Source organism: Chaetura pelagica, unplaced genomic scaffold, assembly GCF_000747805.2.
Source record: "Chaetura pelagica isolate M959 unplaced genomic scaffold, ChaPel_1.0 scaffold135, whole genome shotgun sequence".
NCBI classification, from domain to species: Eukaryota; Metazoa; Chordata; class Aves; order Apodiformes; family Apodidae; genus Chaetura; species Chaetura pelagica.
The window spans coordinates 3,715,196-3,734,099 of NW_009953649.1; the positions used below are offsets into that span (position 1 = coordinate 3,715,196).

The window sequence follows — 18,904 nt, forward strand, 5'->3', positions numbered from 1 at the left end:
TAGGAAGTTTTGTGTCTTGCTCTTTCCCCTTTCTCATACAGGGCACGTACAGTGCCTAAGCAGCTGTAACTGACCTTGCATCTGCTTCGGCAGGGACTGATAGTAGGTACTATGCTGTAGCACTTTTTGTCTAAGAGTCTACTAGTGTGGAAGGAAGGACCCAGACAGTGGGGAAATCAATGTTCCCGCCAGCCCATACAAGATTACTCACGTTAAAGTGAGCCAGTGGACTCCAAATGAAATGTGTAAACTGAGCTGAGTGTGCTGAGGACAGCTCAGTACTGCACTATTTTTGATGGAATGTTTGCAGTGACATCTGCATAGTAACTGTGGTGGAAAAACTAGGAATGAAAATTAAAACTTTATTAAAAATTGTATGTACAAAGAAAAGTTGTTTCCAAGCGCTATTTACATACGTTTTTTGTGAGCCAAGCCTTGCTGCAGCAGTGGACATTCACAGAGCAGAGCGAAGATTTGCCTTCTGGCTTTGCTTGTATGTATGAGAATAATGAAGAAATTCAGTGCTAGGAACTTTGATGAAGAAGAGAAACTTACTAAAACAAGAAAGTTGATATTGAAGCATACAGATAAGAGAAACTGGCCTAGCCTGAAACAAGAAAGCTGACTTTGGAGTATATTCTATGCTAGATGACTCTTTTTTTCCCACCTGTGTGGTGAAGGCAGTAAATGAGAGCATCTACTCAGCAAAAATATAGCCTTCAAAAGGGAGTTTTCTAGGCTCCCCTAGCTAAACTGAGTAAAAAAACCCAAAAAAGCAAAATGACCAAAACCTTTGTTTTGTCTTAATTGGTAGTTTCAGGCTATGTATGAAATTGTATACTTTCTGTGTACATCATTTTACTTTTATCATCTTTCTTGAATCTGCTGATGGCTTTGAAAATGAAAGGTAAGTAGTTGTGGTGGAAGTATCAGATTATGAGCAGCGGGTGCTATGTGTATTTGCCAACACCTCTGCAGTATTCAGATAATTGTGAATGGTGATTATATGGATTTGAAGCCTTCTCTAGCATAACACTGTAGTGTGAACTCAAGGAGCGGTTTCTGCAAATCGAACAGTGTTGCAAGGAGAGTAAAATAAAGGGCCTAGTCAAGGGTGCCTTTCCAGCATGCCTTGAGCTCAGACTGTGCAGGGCTTGTCACCTCTTACTGTACTTCAAAATACTGAAGGCCAAATAGTAAATGCTTCTCCTGAAGGTGAATGAGGCTGAGGAGCAGAGTTTCAGGGAGGAGGGTAGTGTCTTGTCTCACAGCAGCAGTTGGTCATAGAAGTAGGCTCAGGCCAGCTGTTGTAGACTGTTGTTGCAGTCTCTGTGCATCAGTCCTCTCCCTGCCCAGATTCTTTGTCCCTTGGCCTTACTTCACATGTTATCCTTCATGCCCCTTCTTTCTCATCTCAGGTCTTGCTTCTCCCTCTTCTCCATTTCCATGTTTATGTTAAGCCAATTCTGATGAAGTTCCTTTCAAGAATTAAAAATACTAAAAACAAATGTAGAAAAGTTTAAAAATGATACTTGTTTATCTTCACTGTTCTCATTTCACACATTTTCCTCTTTAGCTTGACACCTCTCCTATGTTGCACGTTTAGATTGGTAGCAGAAGGAAAAATGTAGTCTCTGCTGTTTTCATTTGAACAGCTTCTAGTAAAATGAAGTTCATTTTTGCTTGTTGCCAGTTCACCACTGTAACAGAATGTGCAAAATATTTTGCCCTGTGGAGGATTATTTTACCTGGTTCTAATTTTCCTCTTGTTTTTTACTGCTTTATTTTTAGGTGATATCAACCTCTTGCCATACTCAAGAGTAAAACTAGCTGGAAGAAAAGCTGATAGCTATGAGTTTTTTAATAAGGAAATAAATATCAAATAAACATTTGAACAGTATGTTTACATAGGTTTGAGCAGCCTGATCTTGTGGGAGATGTCCTTCCCCATGCAGAGGGGTTGGAACTAAATGATCTTTAAACTCTCTTCAAATCCACACGGTTCTATGTTAGTTACATGTAACAATCTTTTATGCTGCACAGCATGACAATTTTATTTCTCTAGTATTGTGAATTTGTTTCAAATTAGAGCCACTTGATCTCCATTTCAGCACCATGACCATGGAGGAACTACTAACATCTCTGCAGAAGAAATGTCGAACAGAGTGTGAAGAAGCTCACCGGCAGTTGGTGTGTGCTCTTAATGGCTTAGCTGGTATCCATATCATTAAAGGTAAGACTGGATGGCTGTAGCATATTTGTACTTCTTTTAGAAGGCTCGTTATGGTTTAGATGACACCAGGTAAAACAGTTGCCTTTCTGAATTCAGGGAAAAAGCTACAGTGAAATCCTAGGAGGCCAGAGAGACTTGTAACAGTGTTTGTAGCAAACCCTAACATTCATTCTAGATTAGAGAGAAAAGAATAGATGTAATGCTCAGCAATGGTTTCTGGGCTTCCTTTGTGCCTCCTGCCATGCAAACTGCTCTGCTGACTGGAATCTGTTTGCTGATGCCTGCTATACAGCACTGTCAATGTAGAATTTTTTCTGAATTTGGAAGAAAAAAAGCTTTGAGTTGGAAACAAAAATAACAAAACAATAGTAAGATAAAATAGCTTAGTTATAAATGTGAAAGAAATTCCACTTTGCCAAGTTACAAGTCTTTTAAAGTTGACAAGCTACTTGAATTTTTCCAGCTCTTGTTAAAGTCTTTCTTCAAAGAGGAGAACAAGCAAACTGCCTGTTCTGTTCTTGCTTATAGAAAGACTACATTCAGATTGTCTGTTCTGTAGTTAGTAGGTTTGAAATACTTTGATTGCAGTATTGAGATCAAGTTTTTTAGATAGAATTAAATGCTTAAAAAGTTTTCTGTACAAATTAAATAGTTCTAACATACACTAGTAGCAAAAATGAAGTTTTGCCCTTTTTGAAAAGCAAATAGATGAAATTTACATTGGGTTAAAGAAAAAAAAAAAAAAAAGCAGGACCAGGGCATAGTTCTGGTTTATTATTTCTGTCCCTCCCTGCAGCATTGCTCTTATACTCAGTTTTCTGTATCAGCAAGGAGAAAATACATCTTAATATATAAGTAAATTCATTAATTTATAGTTAATATAATTGAAATCTTATAGATTTCATTGTTATTAGTGCAAATCTATTTGGTATAGGCAAAAAAAGAATAATGGTCACGCTTCCTTTTTCCTACTGCTTGTCCTGCTTTTACGCTCACCTTTCTACTGCCCCTCTGGTCCTGAGGTCAATGTTTTCTTACTGATGGTGCCAATGCTATGGCTAGTTATCACCAGCTGGAGTTCTTCATCAGGACTAAGATGTTTGTGTTGATGGTTTCTTCTTTCTCACTCAAGGATCCAATTAGGATCATTTTTATGTTAGCTAACACACTTTTACACCTTTCTCTTTCTTCACTGATCTGCAGCTCCACGTTAATACCAAATTTAGTGTACATGATGCCTTTTATGAATGTTACATACTATTTCTTTGTTCTCTTTGTTGCACCTAAAACCAGTTTTGTCCAGCTCTAGGTCTGCATTTCTTTGATGGTGGGTGAGTTGTTTATAGCCATGGCTTCCTTGTTCATTGTCAAGCCTGTGCACCATCTCTTAGCATCCCATGGCTGCACTCCTCTACACTGCATCCTATATATTTACTTTTCAAGGCCTCTGCTATTGTTACTAGGCCTGTATTTCTTTACACTACATCATTGTGTTAGTTGTAAATATTTCATTCTACATAGAATAACTGCTTGCTACTGCTATCTATATAAAGCTGTGATTGTGCCACACAAAGATGAACAAAAGTAAAAATAAAATAATAATTAAAATTGAGCCATAGACATGTAATGAATTAAAGAAATTGCTGTCACAGTTAGGCCAAGTGAAAAGTCCAGGCAGGTCAAGAAAAATTCAAAGGAGGCCTGACAGATTTCAACCATAAAGCTTTGCAAATTCAGCTCACAGCTTTGGGCCTGTCCCTAGTATGGCTATAGTGTATTGCAGGACTGCACCCCTACAACTGGCAACTGTTTCAATGTAGTAAGCAACAAGTCTTGTTGAAGTAGGGTTATTATGTTTGCAGATACATAGGAAGAATTTTTTTTTTGTTTACTGTTACCTGTCTTTTTACATTTCATGTCCTCATACTTCTTCAAGTTTAAAGGCTCGTCTAAGACTATTACTGGCTAACTAAATTTCTGTCAGTTGAGAAAAGAGAATTAAAATTTATTTATTTATTTATTTTTGCTGCTTTTTCATATGCAACTTCAACTTTGTATTTCTTTTTATGTTATAGAAATTATTTTCTGATAAGTGATTGTGATATTAGCAGCTTACATCAGTAGTTATGTTCCCTGCATGTATTTAATAATTTCTGCATTTCTGAAGTATGACACAGCTTTCATTGTTTTCACTGGAAGAGTGAAGAATGTATTTGCAGTGTGAATTTAGTAATGCGAGTTGTAGATTGTCTTTTTTTAATGCAAAGTGAGTTTTTGGGACTTAAGCAACTGTGAACACATATTTTAACATGAAGAAGTCTGCAGATCATGCAGCCACAAAAAATATTTAATTTGGAAACTACTTCAGTCTTTGTGAAATATAATACTATGTCTTTCATGAGAGTTTGATTAATTTTTTTGGCAGTGGGGGGAATGAATAGGGAATATTTTCTTGAAGAGAAGTAGATGTTATACGGCCTTTCTCAAAACATCTTAGTATGTAACAAGTGACAGCCAGTCATGGCTGTTTGTATATTTGAAAACCAACACAATATGTGTATGTCTTTGTTATTATTTTTTAATTCAGGAGAATATGCACTGGCTGCAGAGCTTTACAGAGAGGTATTACGATCATCTGAAGAGCACAAAGAAAAGCTCAAAACAGACTCCTTGCAAGTGAGTGAGCATTCAAATGTAAAGAGATGTAGTTAAGAACTGGAATGCTTTAGATTTAGTTTATCAGGTCAATCTTGTCTTCCTCCTAGTGGTATTCTGGAGGACTCTTTTAGCCTACTGCCATTATAGCAATGTTTAGAAAGAAATCTGTCCTTTTGCTCGTGGTCTTCATGATATCCCAGAAGTAGTGTATGATCTCCACCTGCTGTTCTGCAATAAACTTAACATTCTGCATTCCTAGACTTGTGACTACTTACATCAATGATACTGTGTTGTATCCTCTGAATACAGCATGCTGGGTCTGTATTGCGAGCGATATTAACATGCTAAATGATAGAGAAGAATAAAATTGTTGCACTGCAGAAGATGTTCTCTGGAAGGGCAACAAAACATGAAAAACTGAATTTTGTCTTCAGGAAGTGTGTTAATGCATTTTAAATACTATATCAGAAATATCAATATATTTTCCTGATAAAAAAGCAGTGGTTCTGTCAGTAACGCCTTTCTATTTCTTCAACAAATAATAGTTCTAAATTGACAAAAATTCTCTTAAGCATAACAAGATACTGAAAATGTTAATGACAGATAAATAAGAAGTGATCAGTTCTCTATTTCTTTACTTTGCTTGCTTCACTAAGATACTCATTTTATTATCTTGCGTGTGGTTATGTGAGGGCTCCATTGTGCTTCTTTGATCCTTCTCCTTTTTGACTTCCCAGAGATCTTTTCGACTTAGCACAGCTATATCAGCATGAACTTGTTAAACTACTCATAAAAAGGTTGTTAATTAAGCTGTTTTACTGAATTATGCAATCCCATGAAGTGTTGTGTGGGGTTTTTTTTTCTCAAAAGGTACTAATACTGCCTTTCTGTAATAAAGCTCAAATTCTGTTGAGTACTTCCCAGTTGTGTAGACTTAGTTCTTTGAAATAATGACAAACCACTGCTGGCCAGTGCTCTGCAGTGGCTGAGATAGTAATAGGGCAAAGGGGAAGGGATTCCAGGAGGTGAGAAGGGCACAAGCTCATGATAGTGGAAGTTAGTAATATGCGTTTGTGAGAGATATGCAGGCAGTGTAATCTCAGGGGTCTGGTTTGGGATATGTTGGATGAACCTAGGGAAGGAGAGTTGCCTTATATTTACAATTGAGCTTATTTTCCCTAAGCATAAACAAGAAGGTAATGTTTTACTTAGTCATCTTTTATTTCAGAAAACTGAGAAACGTGAAAAGTGGCTTAAGTTCTTGGAGCTTGCTTGTTTCTTTTTCCTTATACTTTATTCCATATTATAGGTTAAGTGAATTGTCTCCTTACAATATTCTGAGAAGTATTTACAAAGTAATGTGCTTGGAGATAAATAAGTTGTTTTCCATGATAGTCAAGTGCTCTTTTGATTGGGAGGATAAGTGCAGGACAGAATCTGATGACTTGCTATCAAGCTTTCTGGCTGATTTGCTTCTGAAGTGTTAAAGGTCTTCTTAATGTTTCTTCTCCCACCTCAGTAGAATGAAGAAAAGAATGTTTATTTTCTTTGTAAGATGCTTCCAGAGTAACAGAAAAAAATAAAGCTAATTTTAAATTAATACCAATTTCTCACATAATCTATCATTGCTGTTTAAGCTTTTCTTGTCACAGATGTTGCAGTATATTTTTTAATGATTGCTGTTCGGTTTGTTTGTATTTAGAGACTTCACTCTACACACAATTTGATGGAATTGTTGGCAAAGCATCCAGGAATTCCCCCGACTTTGCGTGATAGCCGACTTGCAGAAGAGGTAAACACTGTTCATTTTTAAACAAATACATTTTGAAGACTACCTTTTTATTTTTGATCTTTCAATGTTTTCTCTAACTACAGAAATTACATTAGATAGCTTTCAGGTTAGCTACATACATTTCCTTTCAGGTTGGTAAAATCAAAGGCTGTTTAGTGTGTGAGATGAGATCAGAAATGTCCAGTAAAATGCTGCTGCTCTGAATGCTTGGTGATCTCTTATGTTGTGTGTTTTTTTAATGGAAGTTTCAATAATTTTTTCTCTAAACTGATTTCGCCACCCCACAATGTTCTTGTGGATAAAACTTACATAGATGTTACTGATAAAGAGTTCATAATCCTGAATTCTTGTGAGTAATTTATTTAATCACATTTTCTTTATAAGTACAGATAGTCAGTCTTCTCTAGGTGAAGTTTATTTTTCTTGCATAGGTGCCTACCATCCCAAAACACTTCCTATTGCCTAGTAAATATAAGCTACTACTGTTAATCTATTTTCTCAGTCATGCCTTAAACCTGTTTTTCTATCTCTCTTTTTGGTCCTGTGTGGTAGTGATACCTTCTTTGAAACCTTCTTGAGAAGGACGTGATTTTCAGTGTTCTTTATAGCCTGAAGCTTGCCAGTGGCATCTGTCCAGCCTCTCCCTGTGTTACTTATATTATACTCACATGCCCTACAGCAACTGGTTTATCTCTGTCACTCTTGCACTGCCTGCCTAAACATCTAGAAAAATTGATGATCTTTGGCCAGATAAGCAAGTCTCTGCATGCTACTTCCTGTGTGCCATAAGCCTGTTTAACTACATCCTTAAGCTTAACTGGGGAAATACCTGGTAAGACAGCTGGGATCAGTGTTCCCCGTTGGTTACTTGGAGTGGACGTATAGATCACATTTGCAGAAGAACATCTTTATTTCGATATAATTTGTGTTGGAAAGAACCTTGACAATTCTCCAGGTGAACCTCCCTCTCAGAGTAGGGTCAATACTTGATTTCTGACAAGGTAGCTCAAGGCTTTATTCAACTGGCCTGTTGAAAACCTCCAAAGAAAGAGATTTCAAAACTTACGTGAGCAACCTGTTCTCCTGTTCCAATACCTCATAATCCTCATAGTGGGGTAAAAAGTAATCACACAGAACCTCCCATTCCAATATATAGCCATTGTCCCTTGTTCTCTTGCCACATACTTCAGCGAAGTGCTTGGCTCCCTCTTCTCCATCATTTCCTTCTGGCTGCTAGAAGGCTGGTACCCTCTAAGCTCCTCTTCTCAAAGCTGGAGAAGCCGAGTTCTTTCAGCCTCTCCAGTTAAGTGCAGGTGATCAGTATTTGTCTTAGTATTTTGATACCTTGTGATATTTTATCATTTTTATGCAAATTCTTTGCATAGTAGCATTTTTTCTGTTGTAATTATACTTCTTCTCCGAAGCATATGAAGAAGTTTCTACCAGCCTCTATAGAAATACTACCCTATTTTTGATTGATGTGTAACTCCAGCAATTTTTTTATATCACTTTATCCTCACATTATTTTAAAGAGAATTGTAAAATTGTATTTTACTTATAAATGTGAAGCAGAAATCGTTTTTCATAGCTATATTTAGCCAGTAGCTCATCCAAATACCTGTCTATCCTGTCCACTCCTGGTAAACTGGACTCTATCTGTAACAGTAATATAATTATCTTTATAGTAGCAAACAAAAAGAGGACAGACTTAAACACACCCTAGAATGCACAAAAGAAAGATACATAATGAAATAAGAATGTAATAGTAAAAGATACACATGTGTACATGTTGTATTGAGAAATACAGGTTAGTCATTACCACTTTTTAAAGTATCACATAAGCTTGTAGTGATTATACCTTCATATCAAGACATTTTCACTGTCTAAAGTAATTTTTATTTTAAAATGATCTGATGCACTTAAAAAAAAACAAAAACACTTAAACCTTTCTTGTTATTTTATGGATAAGTTTTATATGTAGGTAAGTTACATTGGTCTGTTGTCAGATTGTTTTAGGATCTTTCTATTGTTTACTTATTCAACATAATATATTTTAATGTATAGAGAAATTAAAGTTGTTATTCCAGTTCCTTTCTGTAACACAGTGTATTCCTGTTTTGTTGTTTGGGTTTGTCCAAAAGTAAACCTGCATAGTTAGCATCTTTGTAGTAGTTGGTATTCTCAATTTTTTTGAGGGATTATGAATAAATGCTATGTTTTAGAGAAAAAAAAATGAATGCTAAATATTGCTTGCAAATGAAAGTGTGTAGCACATAGGTAGCTAACCATTTTAAAAAATTATGGTAACTGAGGTTCTTCTTGCATTTTCAATTATGCCTCATAAATATGAGTTGTCCATAATTTAAGCTCTCATTTCCATACAGGCAGAACAGCTTCGGCAGCATTATATGAGTAAATCCAATGCTGAAGTTGCAGAAGCCCATCAGGCATTACAGCCAGTTTTTCAGACCATTCGGGAGCTCCAGAGAAAGGCAGGTACCTCTTTTATATTTAGTCCCTAATTTTTGAGAATTTCTTAAAAAAATTTTCATCTTGTTTATCCAGCACTCTAGCTGTGCATTATCACTAACAAACAATTCTCAGAAGGCCTGTTTGGACACAGTCCCTAAACAGTCTGTGTTGCCCACAGAGAGGCAGATAGTAGTTGAAGAACAGATGAGTGAAAGCACAGGGACATAGTGGTATGATTCTACTAAAGCTTAATACCATGCTTGTTTTTTGTATTAATTGTGCTTCACATGTAATTTAGGTAAATAAATTATAGGTTTTGGCCTTGAAATACTTCTGTGGTGTATCAGATGGTATTTCAGTTACTTTCAAATGAACTGTTCTTTGACGCACATTTAGTCATTGTGCTTAAGGCTTAATTGTGTTTAGTAAATATGAAAATCCAGGTTTCATGGGAAGGTGCAAAGCCTATGAGGTTATTCTGTGTAAATCTAACTCTACTGAAGCAGCTTAAAGGTGTGGAAGTAAATGGGAATGTAGAAAAGGTATTTATTCACTTAAATAGGAAAGGGGATATTTTTAAAGTATACGCTAATCTTCCACTTTGCATGGTATTTACCACTCTTTGTTTGACTGTGGACTAAAGAACAGTATAAGCTTCTGCTTAAGTTGTAAAGTGGTTGATTATTAAATGTTCATGGATAAATCTATTATTTTGCATACAGATACATTCAGGCTCTCCTTGGTGGTTGGATGTCATCCAGACAGCAATCCAGTATGCCATTGATGAGGAGCTTGTTCAACGTGTGCAAAATGAAATAACCAGCAACTACAAACAGCAGACTAATAAACTCTCTATGGCAGAGAAGTAAGGGAATAGATAAAATAGACTAATGAATATAGTTAAGTCTTCTCAGGTACTCTTAACAGTTTATGCCAACAGTTGCAATTAAATAGGAGGCATTTTTACTTCAGAACATCTGATCTACAATTGAGGTTCAAAAATAGTCCCCCAAAAAGCATAACTAGATAGAAGACTTGGAAAGAAAAGCAGGATAATTACAGTTTTCTCCTAGACAAGAGTTCTTTTAAATGTTCCTTGGTATTATCTACTGTGGTTTTACAGTCTTCTGTACTCATGCAACTACTGAGCAAGAAATTTGTATGAAGTTTTACTGGTCAGTTGTGGAAGAAACAAGTGTTAATTTCTAGTTGAGTATTAGAGAGGGTTAATCCAGGGTATAGTGTGTGAGATTTTAATAAATCTGGAATATTTGACAATGGATAGTGTTAACAGAGTTAAAATGTGATTGCAATTCACATTTATTTTCAGACTACTTCATTAGGCAGACTTTTGTATTTTATTTTAAAATACATATTGCTCAAATTTTAAATGCCACACTTTAGCAGTCTTGTTAATTCTGTGCTTTTCTCTCCACACTTTACAAAGGAGATGTTTTTAATCAAGCTTTCCATATGGGGTAGAAGCACAGTCTTGTAATACTGTTTTGCATATGAATGGTGGACTCTCAGCAGGAGACCTCTGCTTGCAGGAAACACATTGTGGGAATTGTTTAACTAGTGTTCATGTTCCCACTCCAATCAAGAAATAGAGCTAAGTTTTAGGAAGATAGTTCAATGTCATGTCCATTTAATAATTTACATTTTGAAAGCTACCTTACAAAATGCAGTATATTTTTGTGATGGCTGCATGTGTCTGCTGTGAATTGCCCAGGTGCATTTAAAACCAGTTTGTTTGCCAGTAGATGTAAGTAAGGCTATAAGTATGTGCAGTTGTTTATGTGTAGTAGATTTGCATTGTGGATTAGAATGTTGCAGGTTGATGTTTACTACTAATATTTGGTCGCATCTCTCAAGTCTTGGAAAGTCTTCCTATTCTTCAAATATCAGGCATCATCTCAGGGGATACAATGGGAGGATCTCTAACAGTTTGCATTACATGGAGTAGTAATAAGGATTTGCTTATGATGTGAACTTAATATGTTGTCCTATATTGCTATTTAGCTATTCTGAATTAGAAAAATTAATACTGAATTAAGTTTTGATTTGGAGACTCAGTGTGCAGTTAGTTTCCTTTTTCTTTAAATCAGATTCCGTGACTGCAGAGGCCTTCAATACCTGCTCACAACCCAGCTGGATGAAGTGAAGAAGTTCCAGAAGATAGTAAGAGAAGCCGTGAAAAACTTAGAAGGCCCTCCCTCTAAGCAGGTTATTGAGGCTGCCACTATCTGCCATTTGAGACCTGTTAGACTTCCACTTAACAAGTATGTCTTGAAAATAGAAAATATACTTTAAAGGTGTATTATTACATTTTCCTTCATTTTTAATAAGAGCTTCAAGTCTTTCTTCTGTAGTCAGGATTTGTATGTACACAGATACCACAAATCCATTTGTGTAGAATCAGAACCTTACTTTGATTTTATTCTTATAACATCTTTTTCTGTCAGTTATTATATAGAGTTTACATAAGACTGTTAAATTGATGGATTTTAAGGACTTTGTATGGTTTTATATGTTGGAATAGGGAATTACAGGAATTACTTCAGTTTCTAATGAAATTCTGAATCCTTCCATTTTTGATTTTCTGTTTTGCAGCTGTGTCTTTTGTAAGGCTGATGAGTTGTTCACAGAATATGAGTCGAAGCTCTTTTCTCATACGTAAGTTCACAGCTTTATAAACTTCTCACTATAAAAAATAGTGGAAGTTAGGTTGTTACATATTTTTGTCTTTATATTCTACTTTTTAACTTTTCTGAAATAACTTTATGAACAAATTCCAGCAAATTCTTGCTAGTGGCCTTGATAGCAATTTTATTAATAATTTAGTTGTCTATGTACAGAATTTTTTCCAATGAAGTTTACAAGGAGCAAATTAATGGAACTTTCTCTCCAGCTGCTATATGACCATTCATTTGAAATTACATACTGAAGCGTTCAGAATGTCTTCAGTGTAGAAGTACATGTATGCTAATTAAACTTGTATTCTTGTTTGTGCAAATAATTATTTGCAGTCCAGTTCCAAATGATACAATATCATGCACATTCATAGATTTTTCAAATTCTGTATTACCAATAAAGTAACAAAATTTGACTAAAGCCACAATGAGAGAGGAGAATTTGGTCGTGAATGCAGCTGTGAGCTGAAAGAAGTTTTGCACCAGCACACAGTGTGAGAGAAGGCACAGTGGACAGTACTGAGAGCCATAGATTCCAGCCCTCGGCATGCTTTCTCTTTTCCTTTCATCTCTCATATCCCTCACAGTGTCAAAATTGGATTAAAAAATCTTGAAGTTACTGAGAAAACATCTTGAACAGCCTTTACTGGCGGGAGCTCTGTTACCTGATTGCTGGAGTCATTAGGAAACTTTAATGCATTTTTGAATTAGCATTGTTTTACAAGGAGGGAAGTGGGAAGCTGTAGTGTTCTTAAATAATGCAATCCACAGCAAATTTAGTATCAGACTGCAACTCTTGCTGATTTAAGAAGTCAGCAGTGCAGATATTTTTTAAAACAAATGTGATATTAATTAATCATTAATGACAACTGAAAGATGTGTAAGCCTTTACAAAAGATGTTAATGTTTTTAGCTGACAGCATGGCCTTTATGGTGATTGCGTTGCTGGTGCTAAGGTCACTGTGTTCAAAGTGAGCTTTTGGGATATCAAATGATAAACCAGCTCTTTATATTTGTTTGGTTTGCTTTATTCTTTAATGTTAGAATTTAATCAATGTTAGAACAAATGTTAATATGACTAAGTAGAAATGGATGTGGAAGTGCGAAATCGGTGATAAATGTTGGGTTTGTCTTTAAGTGTTAAAGGCCAAATGGCGATATTTGAAGAGATGATAGAAGATGAAGAAGGGCTTGTTGATGACCGTTTGCCCACCACAAGCAGAGGATTGTGGGCAACCAGTGAAACTGAACGTGCCTTGAAAGCTCTTCTCTCCTTTGCCAAAGCTCACCGGATGGATGCTAAGCTCACTGAAGAAGGCAGCATATTTCTGGAACTCTATGAAGCGTGGAAAAAGGAATATAAGGTACAGCAAATGAGATGGTGACAAAACAGTTGCATAGTCCATTTAATGTAATGTAAACAAGTTTAAGCCGAATATTTACAAATGTAAGTTGTATTCCTGAAAGTAGTGTTTACTACATAAAGCCTACATAAAGGTTTTTCTAAGTTTTTATTACAGGATTTGATTGAAAATGGTTTATATATGATTTAAGAGTTTCTAAAGGTGTATAGGCTACTAAGAAAATTAGTAAGCATGATGTAGTTGCATCAATTAAAGTCAGTATACAGATTTAATCAGATTATAGCAAGACTGGGCAAATCAACATTGTTTCATTCTGTAATTCAGTTTACCTTCTGTGCTAACTGCAGATGTCCTTTCACTATTGCTCTATTTCCTGAATCTTGTTTACTACACAATGTAATGTAAAATTTAATAATTGGTCTCCTGTTGTTGAATCCAAGAAAACTACAGTGTGTACTGTGCAGAGAGAAGAGAGTGTGGCTTTTTCTTCATGCATCCTTGTGTGTCCATGTTTCCTTGCAGTGAATACATACCAGTGACTGAGAAGAGGGAAGAGCTGTTGCACACAGGGATCTCATCCTGTCTTACAGCTTAGGTGTAATCAAAAGTGTTTTCTCTTGAAGGATTCTCCTTCTCATTTTTAATTAGCATAGACTTCAGCTTCAATAGAAAACACTTGGTGTACTAGTTTCAGCTTTGATTACTCTTTTGTACACTTCTTTTTATTTATTTATTTTTACGGTCTGACATCAGAAGAAATTCCTTTCACCTCTGTGATCTTTCTCCCAGGCCTTCTTTGTCACTTGACATGCTTTTTCCTTGGAGATTTTGAAATAGCAAAGATACTTCTTGCAGAAATATGCTTGGCAAGAATTTAATCATATGTTATTAGTTCTTGTCCACAGAAGAAAAGGCCATCTAAAGAGTGATTTACCTTATCTTAGTTTAACTAGGGCAATTAAAGCTTGCTTTGTTTTTCAGCAAACTTGGTTGCTGATCACGAACTTTCCTCAAATTGGTGGTACTACTTACGAGTGAGACACAAAAAAAAATACTAGTTTACAGTGTAACACAATGCAAAGCCTTTTTTTATCAAAATGACATCTCAGTCAGCATTTAGGCATCTTGCAAAGTCCGGTCACTTGCTAATGGTACCAAAATGCTGATTGGAGAATAATGACTCTAGCTGTTCTCATACTTCATTATTTTATATCCTCAGCTTGTAGCACTTCACAACAGGAGTAGGACATAAGGTAACCAGTTACCAAGGCATTGCTATGTTTTGGGGATTTTCTGCTGCAGGAAGGGAGCACAGTCCCCTCATGTGATTTTACTTTAGGAAACAAAGGTGAGACTAATATGCCAAGGAGAATGAAAACAGTGCTGTTCAATTGTCCGTACTGCTCTAATCTACAGTGAGCTACAGGGACAATACTCTGTAAAAATAACTCCTCAATCTAAAGCAAACAGTCTTGCATTAATGACCAAAAATTGGCCTTTTACACCCTACCTCAAACTACCATATTTATTAACATAAAAGAGAAGCACAGGCCATTTGTGGTTAAATTTAATGAAATTGTAAGTGCTCTGAAAACAAAAGTGAGATTTTCATGTTTCATAGTCACACAGACTTTTTTTTTTTTAATAGTGTATTTTCAAATATGCTAAGCTTTGTCCAGTTCAGCCTTATGCACAAACTCTGACTTGGAGGAGAAAGCAAAAGTGGCAGCCAGGCTTTTCCATTAGTGTATACTAACCGAAGAACAATTGTGCAAGTTTACTGAAGAAATTGTATCATATGACTACTTGAAGTAAGTTCTGGGATTTCTAAGAAAACATCAGGTCGTAGTAGAATTATTAATATAATGAAAAGGAAACTTCACTTGCTGCTGATGTTACTTGAATTAGTAACCAGGAACTTGACTAACTTGCTTTAATAATGCTTTTTTTCCTTTTTTTTAAACTAAAAAGTAATTTTAGCTTACTTTCTCCCTAACTTTAGTTTAGTTTATTTAGTTTTGGGAAGTAAGGTCCTTTCATCTTACTCTGTTCGTACACAGTACTTTTATGTTTGTAATCTAGTAGTCTTTCTTGACCTAAAAGAAAAAACACTAAGTAACAACAAGCACACCCCTGGCAACTGAGTGGAAATATCTTTACAATTGAAAAATCAGAAGTCAACAAACAGTAATCTTGGGCATTTGCAAAAATGTCTTAGAATTTCAGTAAGATTGCTGAAGATTTTTTATATAATACATAAATAGTGCAAAGCTTGGGAAGAGGTATTTTACAGTATTATGAATAATATAAAAATCATGTCAGTTTATATGTACAGTATACTTCCAGGTGTAGCCATTTCTTTTGTAGAAAGCCGGAATTTACGTTGTCTTGGGAGAACTGAATCTGATGTTACCTTCACCTTGTGCTTGTCTGTGCTTTTATCAAGACCACTCAAGCAAATGTTTATTTGAAACATACTCCATCTTCAAGAAGCAGTCTTACTACTGTAGTAGCTAGCTATTTAAAATGGCTTAATTATTTTTCCTTATTTCATTCCACATTTACTTAGTTTTGAAAGGCATTTTGTTTCAGAACTTAAAGTTGCATTGGTTATTTTAACAGTACTTGTAGAATTAAGGACTGGAAATAAAAGGAGTCACGGTGATCTCTGTGTTGTTTGTTCTCCTTCATCATTTCTTGTTGTCATGGCTGAATTACTGTAAAGAAGTATTAACCCTATTCCAAAAAGATGTTCACATTGTACATTGCATGGAAGAGTCATATAAAGGGAACTCAATTCAGTTCTACTACAAATTTGTTTATGCTGTTCTTACAGTTACTTCATGAGTACTGGATGGTACTGAGGGATCACGTGTCTGCTATTGATGAACTGGCGATGGCTACGGAACGGCTGAGGGTGCGTCATCCTGATGAGCCCAAGCCAAATCCACCAGTTCTGTACATCATAGAGCCACATGAGGTAAAGTAGTTGGCAGGAAATATATGTGTGTTTTTTTCACCTCCTACAAAATAAAATCTGTGTCTAGATCTCGGCATAAGGTCTGTAATAAGCCTCTGTTTCCATTTCAGAAAACCTTGGTGGAGTAGAGAGTTCTTAGCTAATTCTACGTTCAGTGTATGAGCCTTTTTCAGTTTCCTGGCATGCTTCCAAAACACTGCTGTCCTTCCAGCAGCAGGTGAATGGCTCTGAGGCCTTTCTTTGCTATTGTTCAGATTTCCAAGCTGATGGAAAATGAGCTTGACCTGATTTCCCACCCATATTGCTACTTTCCACACGGACCTAAAAAACAGCACCGAAAACCTAAGACACAAATACTTCCAGTATTTTGGAATTTCTGAGCCACCTCTGAGACACTTTCTCTTCATTAAGATAGAGAAAATGCTGGGTTTATTTAACATCTTAATATTTCTTTTTTGCACCAATAGAAATATCTTTTCAATAGAAGTATTTTGTGCTTTTTGTGTGTTTTTAAGTAAGATTCAGTGTTAGATAAAAGTACTTCTTTTCTTTCTGTAAGGAAATAGATATTTCATCTGTGTATTATATAAATTACTAAAGTGGAGCACATCGCTTAACATGTGCTTAACTAAGTCTAAGATTTATTTATGTATTTGCAACAATAAAAGACACACCCGTTACTTTGGCCTTCATCCTTCGGGTGCTTGCCTCTTCTATTACTATTCTGCTATTAATGACTCCACTAACAACTGTAATTAATCTAAAAAGGAATTAGCTCCATGTTTCTATCTTTGTATAGGTTAAATGAAAAGTGAAAGCTTCTAAGAAGTAAAAAGAAAGTAATTGCTTCTTGCACATTGTTTTTGGAACCAGCAGTAGGGTCTAGTACCTATTTGGCTATAAGAAGATAGATGATCAATTGAATGAAATTTGAAGAAGATTTTACAAAATTCAGTTAATTTGGTTTTTTCTCTGGAAATAACCAATAATCCAAATAAAACAATAAAGAGCAACTTGTGTTCCTCCTGGGTTTCAGTCCATTCATAGTGCATATGGGTACTTACTGGGTAGAAGAAAGGAATAGATAATCAATTTTACTTGGGGAGAAGCACATCTAAGATTTACAGAATGAGCTGTTCTGCTGTCTATCCTCAGGAAATTATGCAGTTGCATTTTGCCAAAAAATGAACTTAAGCCTTACTGTAAAAATTTAATTTATTTATTTTTTATTTACTTACTTCTGTTTCCATAGGTAGAGCAAAATCGAGTGAAGCTTTTGAATGACAAGGCAGTTGCCAAATCACAGCTTCAAAAGAAATTAGGACAACTTCTGTATCTCACTAATCTGGAGAAAGTAAGGTTTACAGTTCCTTGGTCTTTACCAAAGTGAAATATTCCATTTATCTAGTAGAGGAAATATACCATTATTTTATTTAAAACTTGCATTTTTAAGAAAATTTATTTTCTGTAAAGATCCATTGCATGTTGAAATGCAGTGTGTTGTTCTTTGTGTTACTGCATAGTCATGAAGTATTACATCCTAAATTTTAGCTATTTGCTTAATTACACAGTTATAAAACTATAAACGAGTTTTAAATGGTTAAAGCTTCCATTAAAAGTAACTGAGCATTGTTTATGAGAAGCCTTGTAATGTTATGTATCTCTCCATGTACCCTTGCTGTTTTACAAGGGGCTTACCTTCTTAAACAGAAAGACAAGCAAGTCTGTAAAAAATAACCAAAACCCCCCACATATGTTATTTTAATAGTAGTGCTCAAGGAAGTCCAATTATGATGAAGTAAACATAATTAAGCACAATGAAGTATATTTAAGTGTTTTTACAACAATGTAAAACTGATAGAAAATATGAAAAGTTTTATGTTTGAAGCTTGTATTTTACCAGGCTTTTTTTCAAAGCTGTAGTGGAGATCTGAAGGACTGAAGTATGAACAGTGCTCCTTTTACTTACCATAAATTACTTTTTTTTTTTAACTCCTCAAAATAGATTTATTAATGAATTATGATTTTTAATTTGCTCACTTTTTTAATGACTTCATTATTCGTTTTTTCTATAAGCTTATTTTAAATATATAGTAAATATATTCTGTATTTTTCTTTGTTGAAATACAAAGTTTACTTTTGTTTTAGTCTCAGGATAAAACTACTGGGGGAGTTAACCCAGAACCATGTCCAATCTGTGCACGTCAACTGGGAAAACAGGTAAGAGATTTAGTGAGCAGGTTTTGTTTTTAGAACTTTTTTACCTAGATCTGAGTTAGTTGTGTGTCAAATTTTCAACATCTGATTTAAATGAACATTGTATTGGAACAGGGGAAATAAGCCCCTTCCTTTAATGCACCAACCAGCCTCTCCCCTAAAATAACATCTTGCTCAGATACAAGCAACTCTACTGCCTTTAGCTGTTGACATCACTGCTTAAGTGTTTTGACAGAAGTGTTCCAAGAATGTGTCATGCTGATTTTTTTATAATTGTGAAGTTTTCCTTTCATGCATTTCTTAGAAAAATGTCTTCATCATTTGTAAGCTAGTAGAATTAATTAATAGATAAGCTTCTGTAGTATACTACTGTGTTCTACTGTAACTGCTGTTACTGATAAGTTGTTTTTTTTCTTCTAAAGAAAGGGATATTAGCTACTTAAACAGTAGTAAAAACCAACAGAATAAAGACTGGCATTCTGGATTTACTTCCCT

The 18,904-nt window shown here is 35.3% G+C and overlaps 1 protein-coding gene across 1 annotated transcript in view; it reads left to right on the plus strand.

The window, feature by feature from the left end:
* The window catches only part of SHPRH (SNF2 histone linker PHD RING helicase, E3 ubiquitin protein ligase), a 46,957-nt gene that overhangs the window by 17,867 nt on the left and 10,186 nt on the right, over window positions 1–18,904 (plus strand). The window contains exons 13-23 of the mRNA XM_009999983.1: window positions 2,112–2,233; window positions 4,821–4,909; window positions 6,594–6,683; window positions 9,068–9,175; window positions 9,878–10,020; window positions 11,264–11,437; window positions 11,769–11,831; window positions 12,987–13,212; window positions 16,049–16,192; window positions 17,445–17,546; window positions 18,341–18,412. Coding sequence (XP_009998285.1) covers window positions 2,112–2,233; window positions 4,821–4,909; window positions 6,594–6,683; window positions 9,068–9,175; window positions 9,878–10,020; window positions 11,264–11,437; window positions 11,769–11,831; window positions 12,987–13,212; window positions 16,049–16,192; window positions 17,445–17,546; window positions 18,341–18,412 — 1,333 coding nt within the window. The remainder of the gene's footprint in view (window positions 1–2,111; window positions 2,234–4,820; window positions 4,910–6,593; window positions 6,684–9,067; window positions 9,176–9,877; window positions 10,021–11,263; window positions 11,438–11,768; window positions 11,832–12,986; window positions 13,213–16,048; window positions 16,193–17,444; window positions 17,547–18,340; window positions 18,413–18,904) is intronic.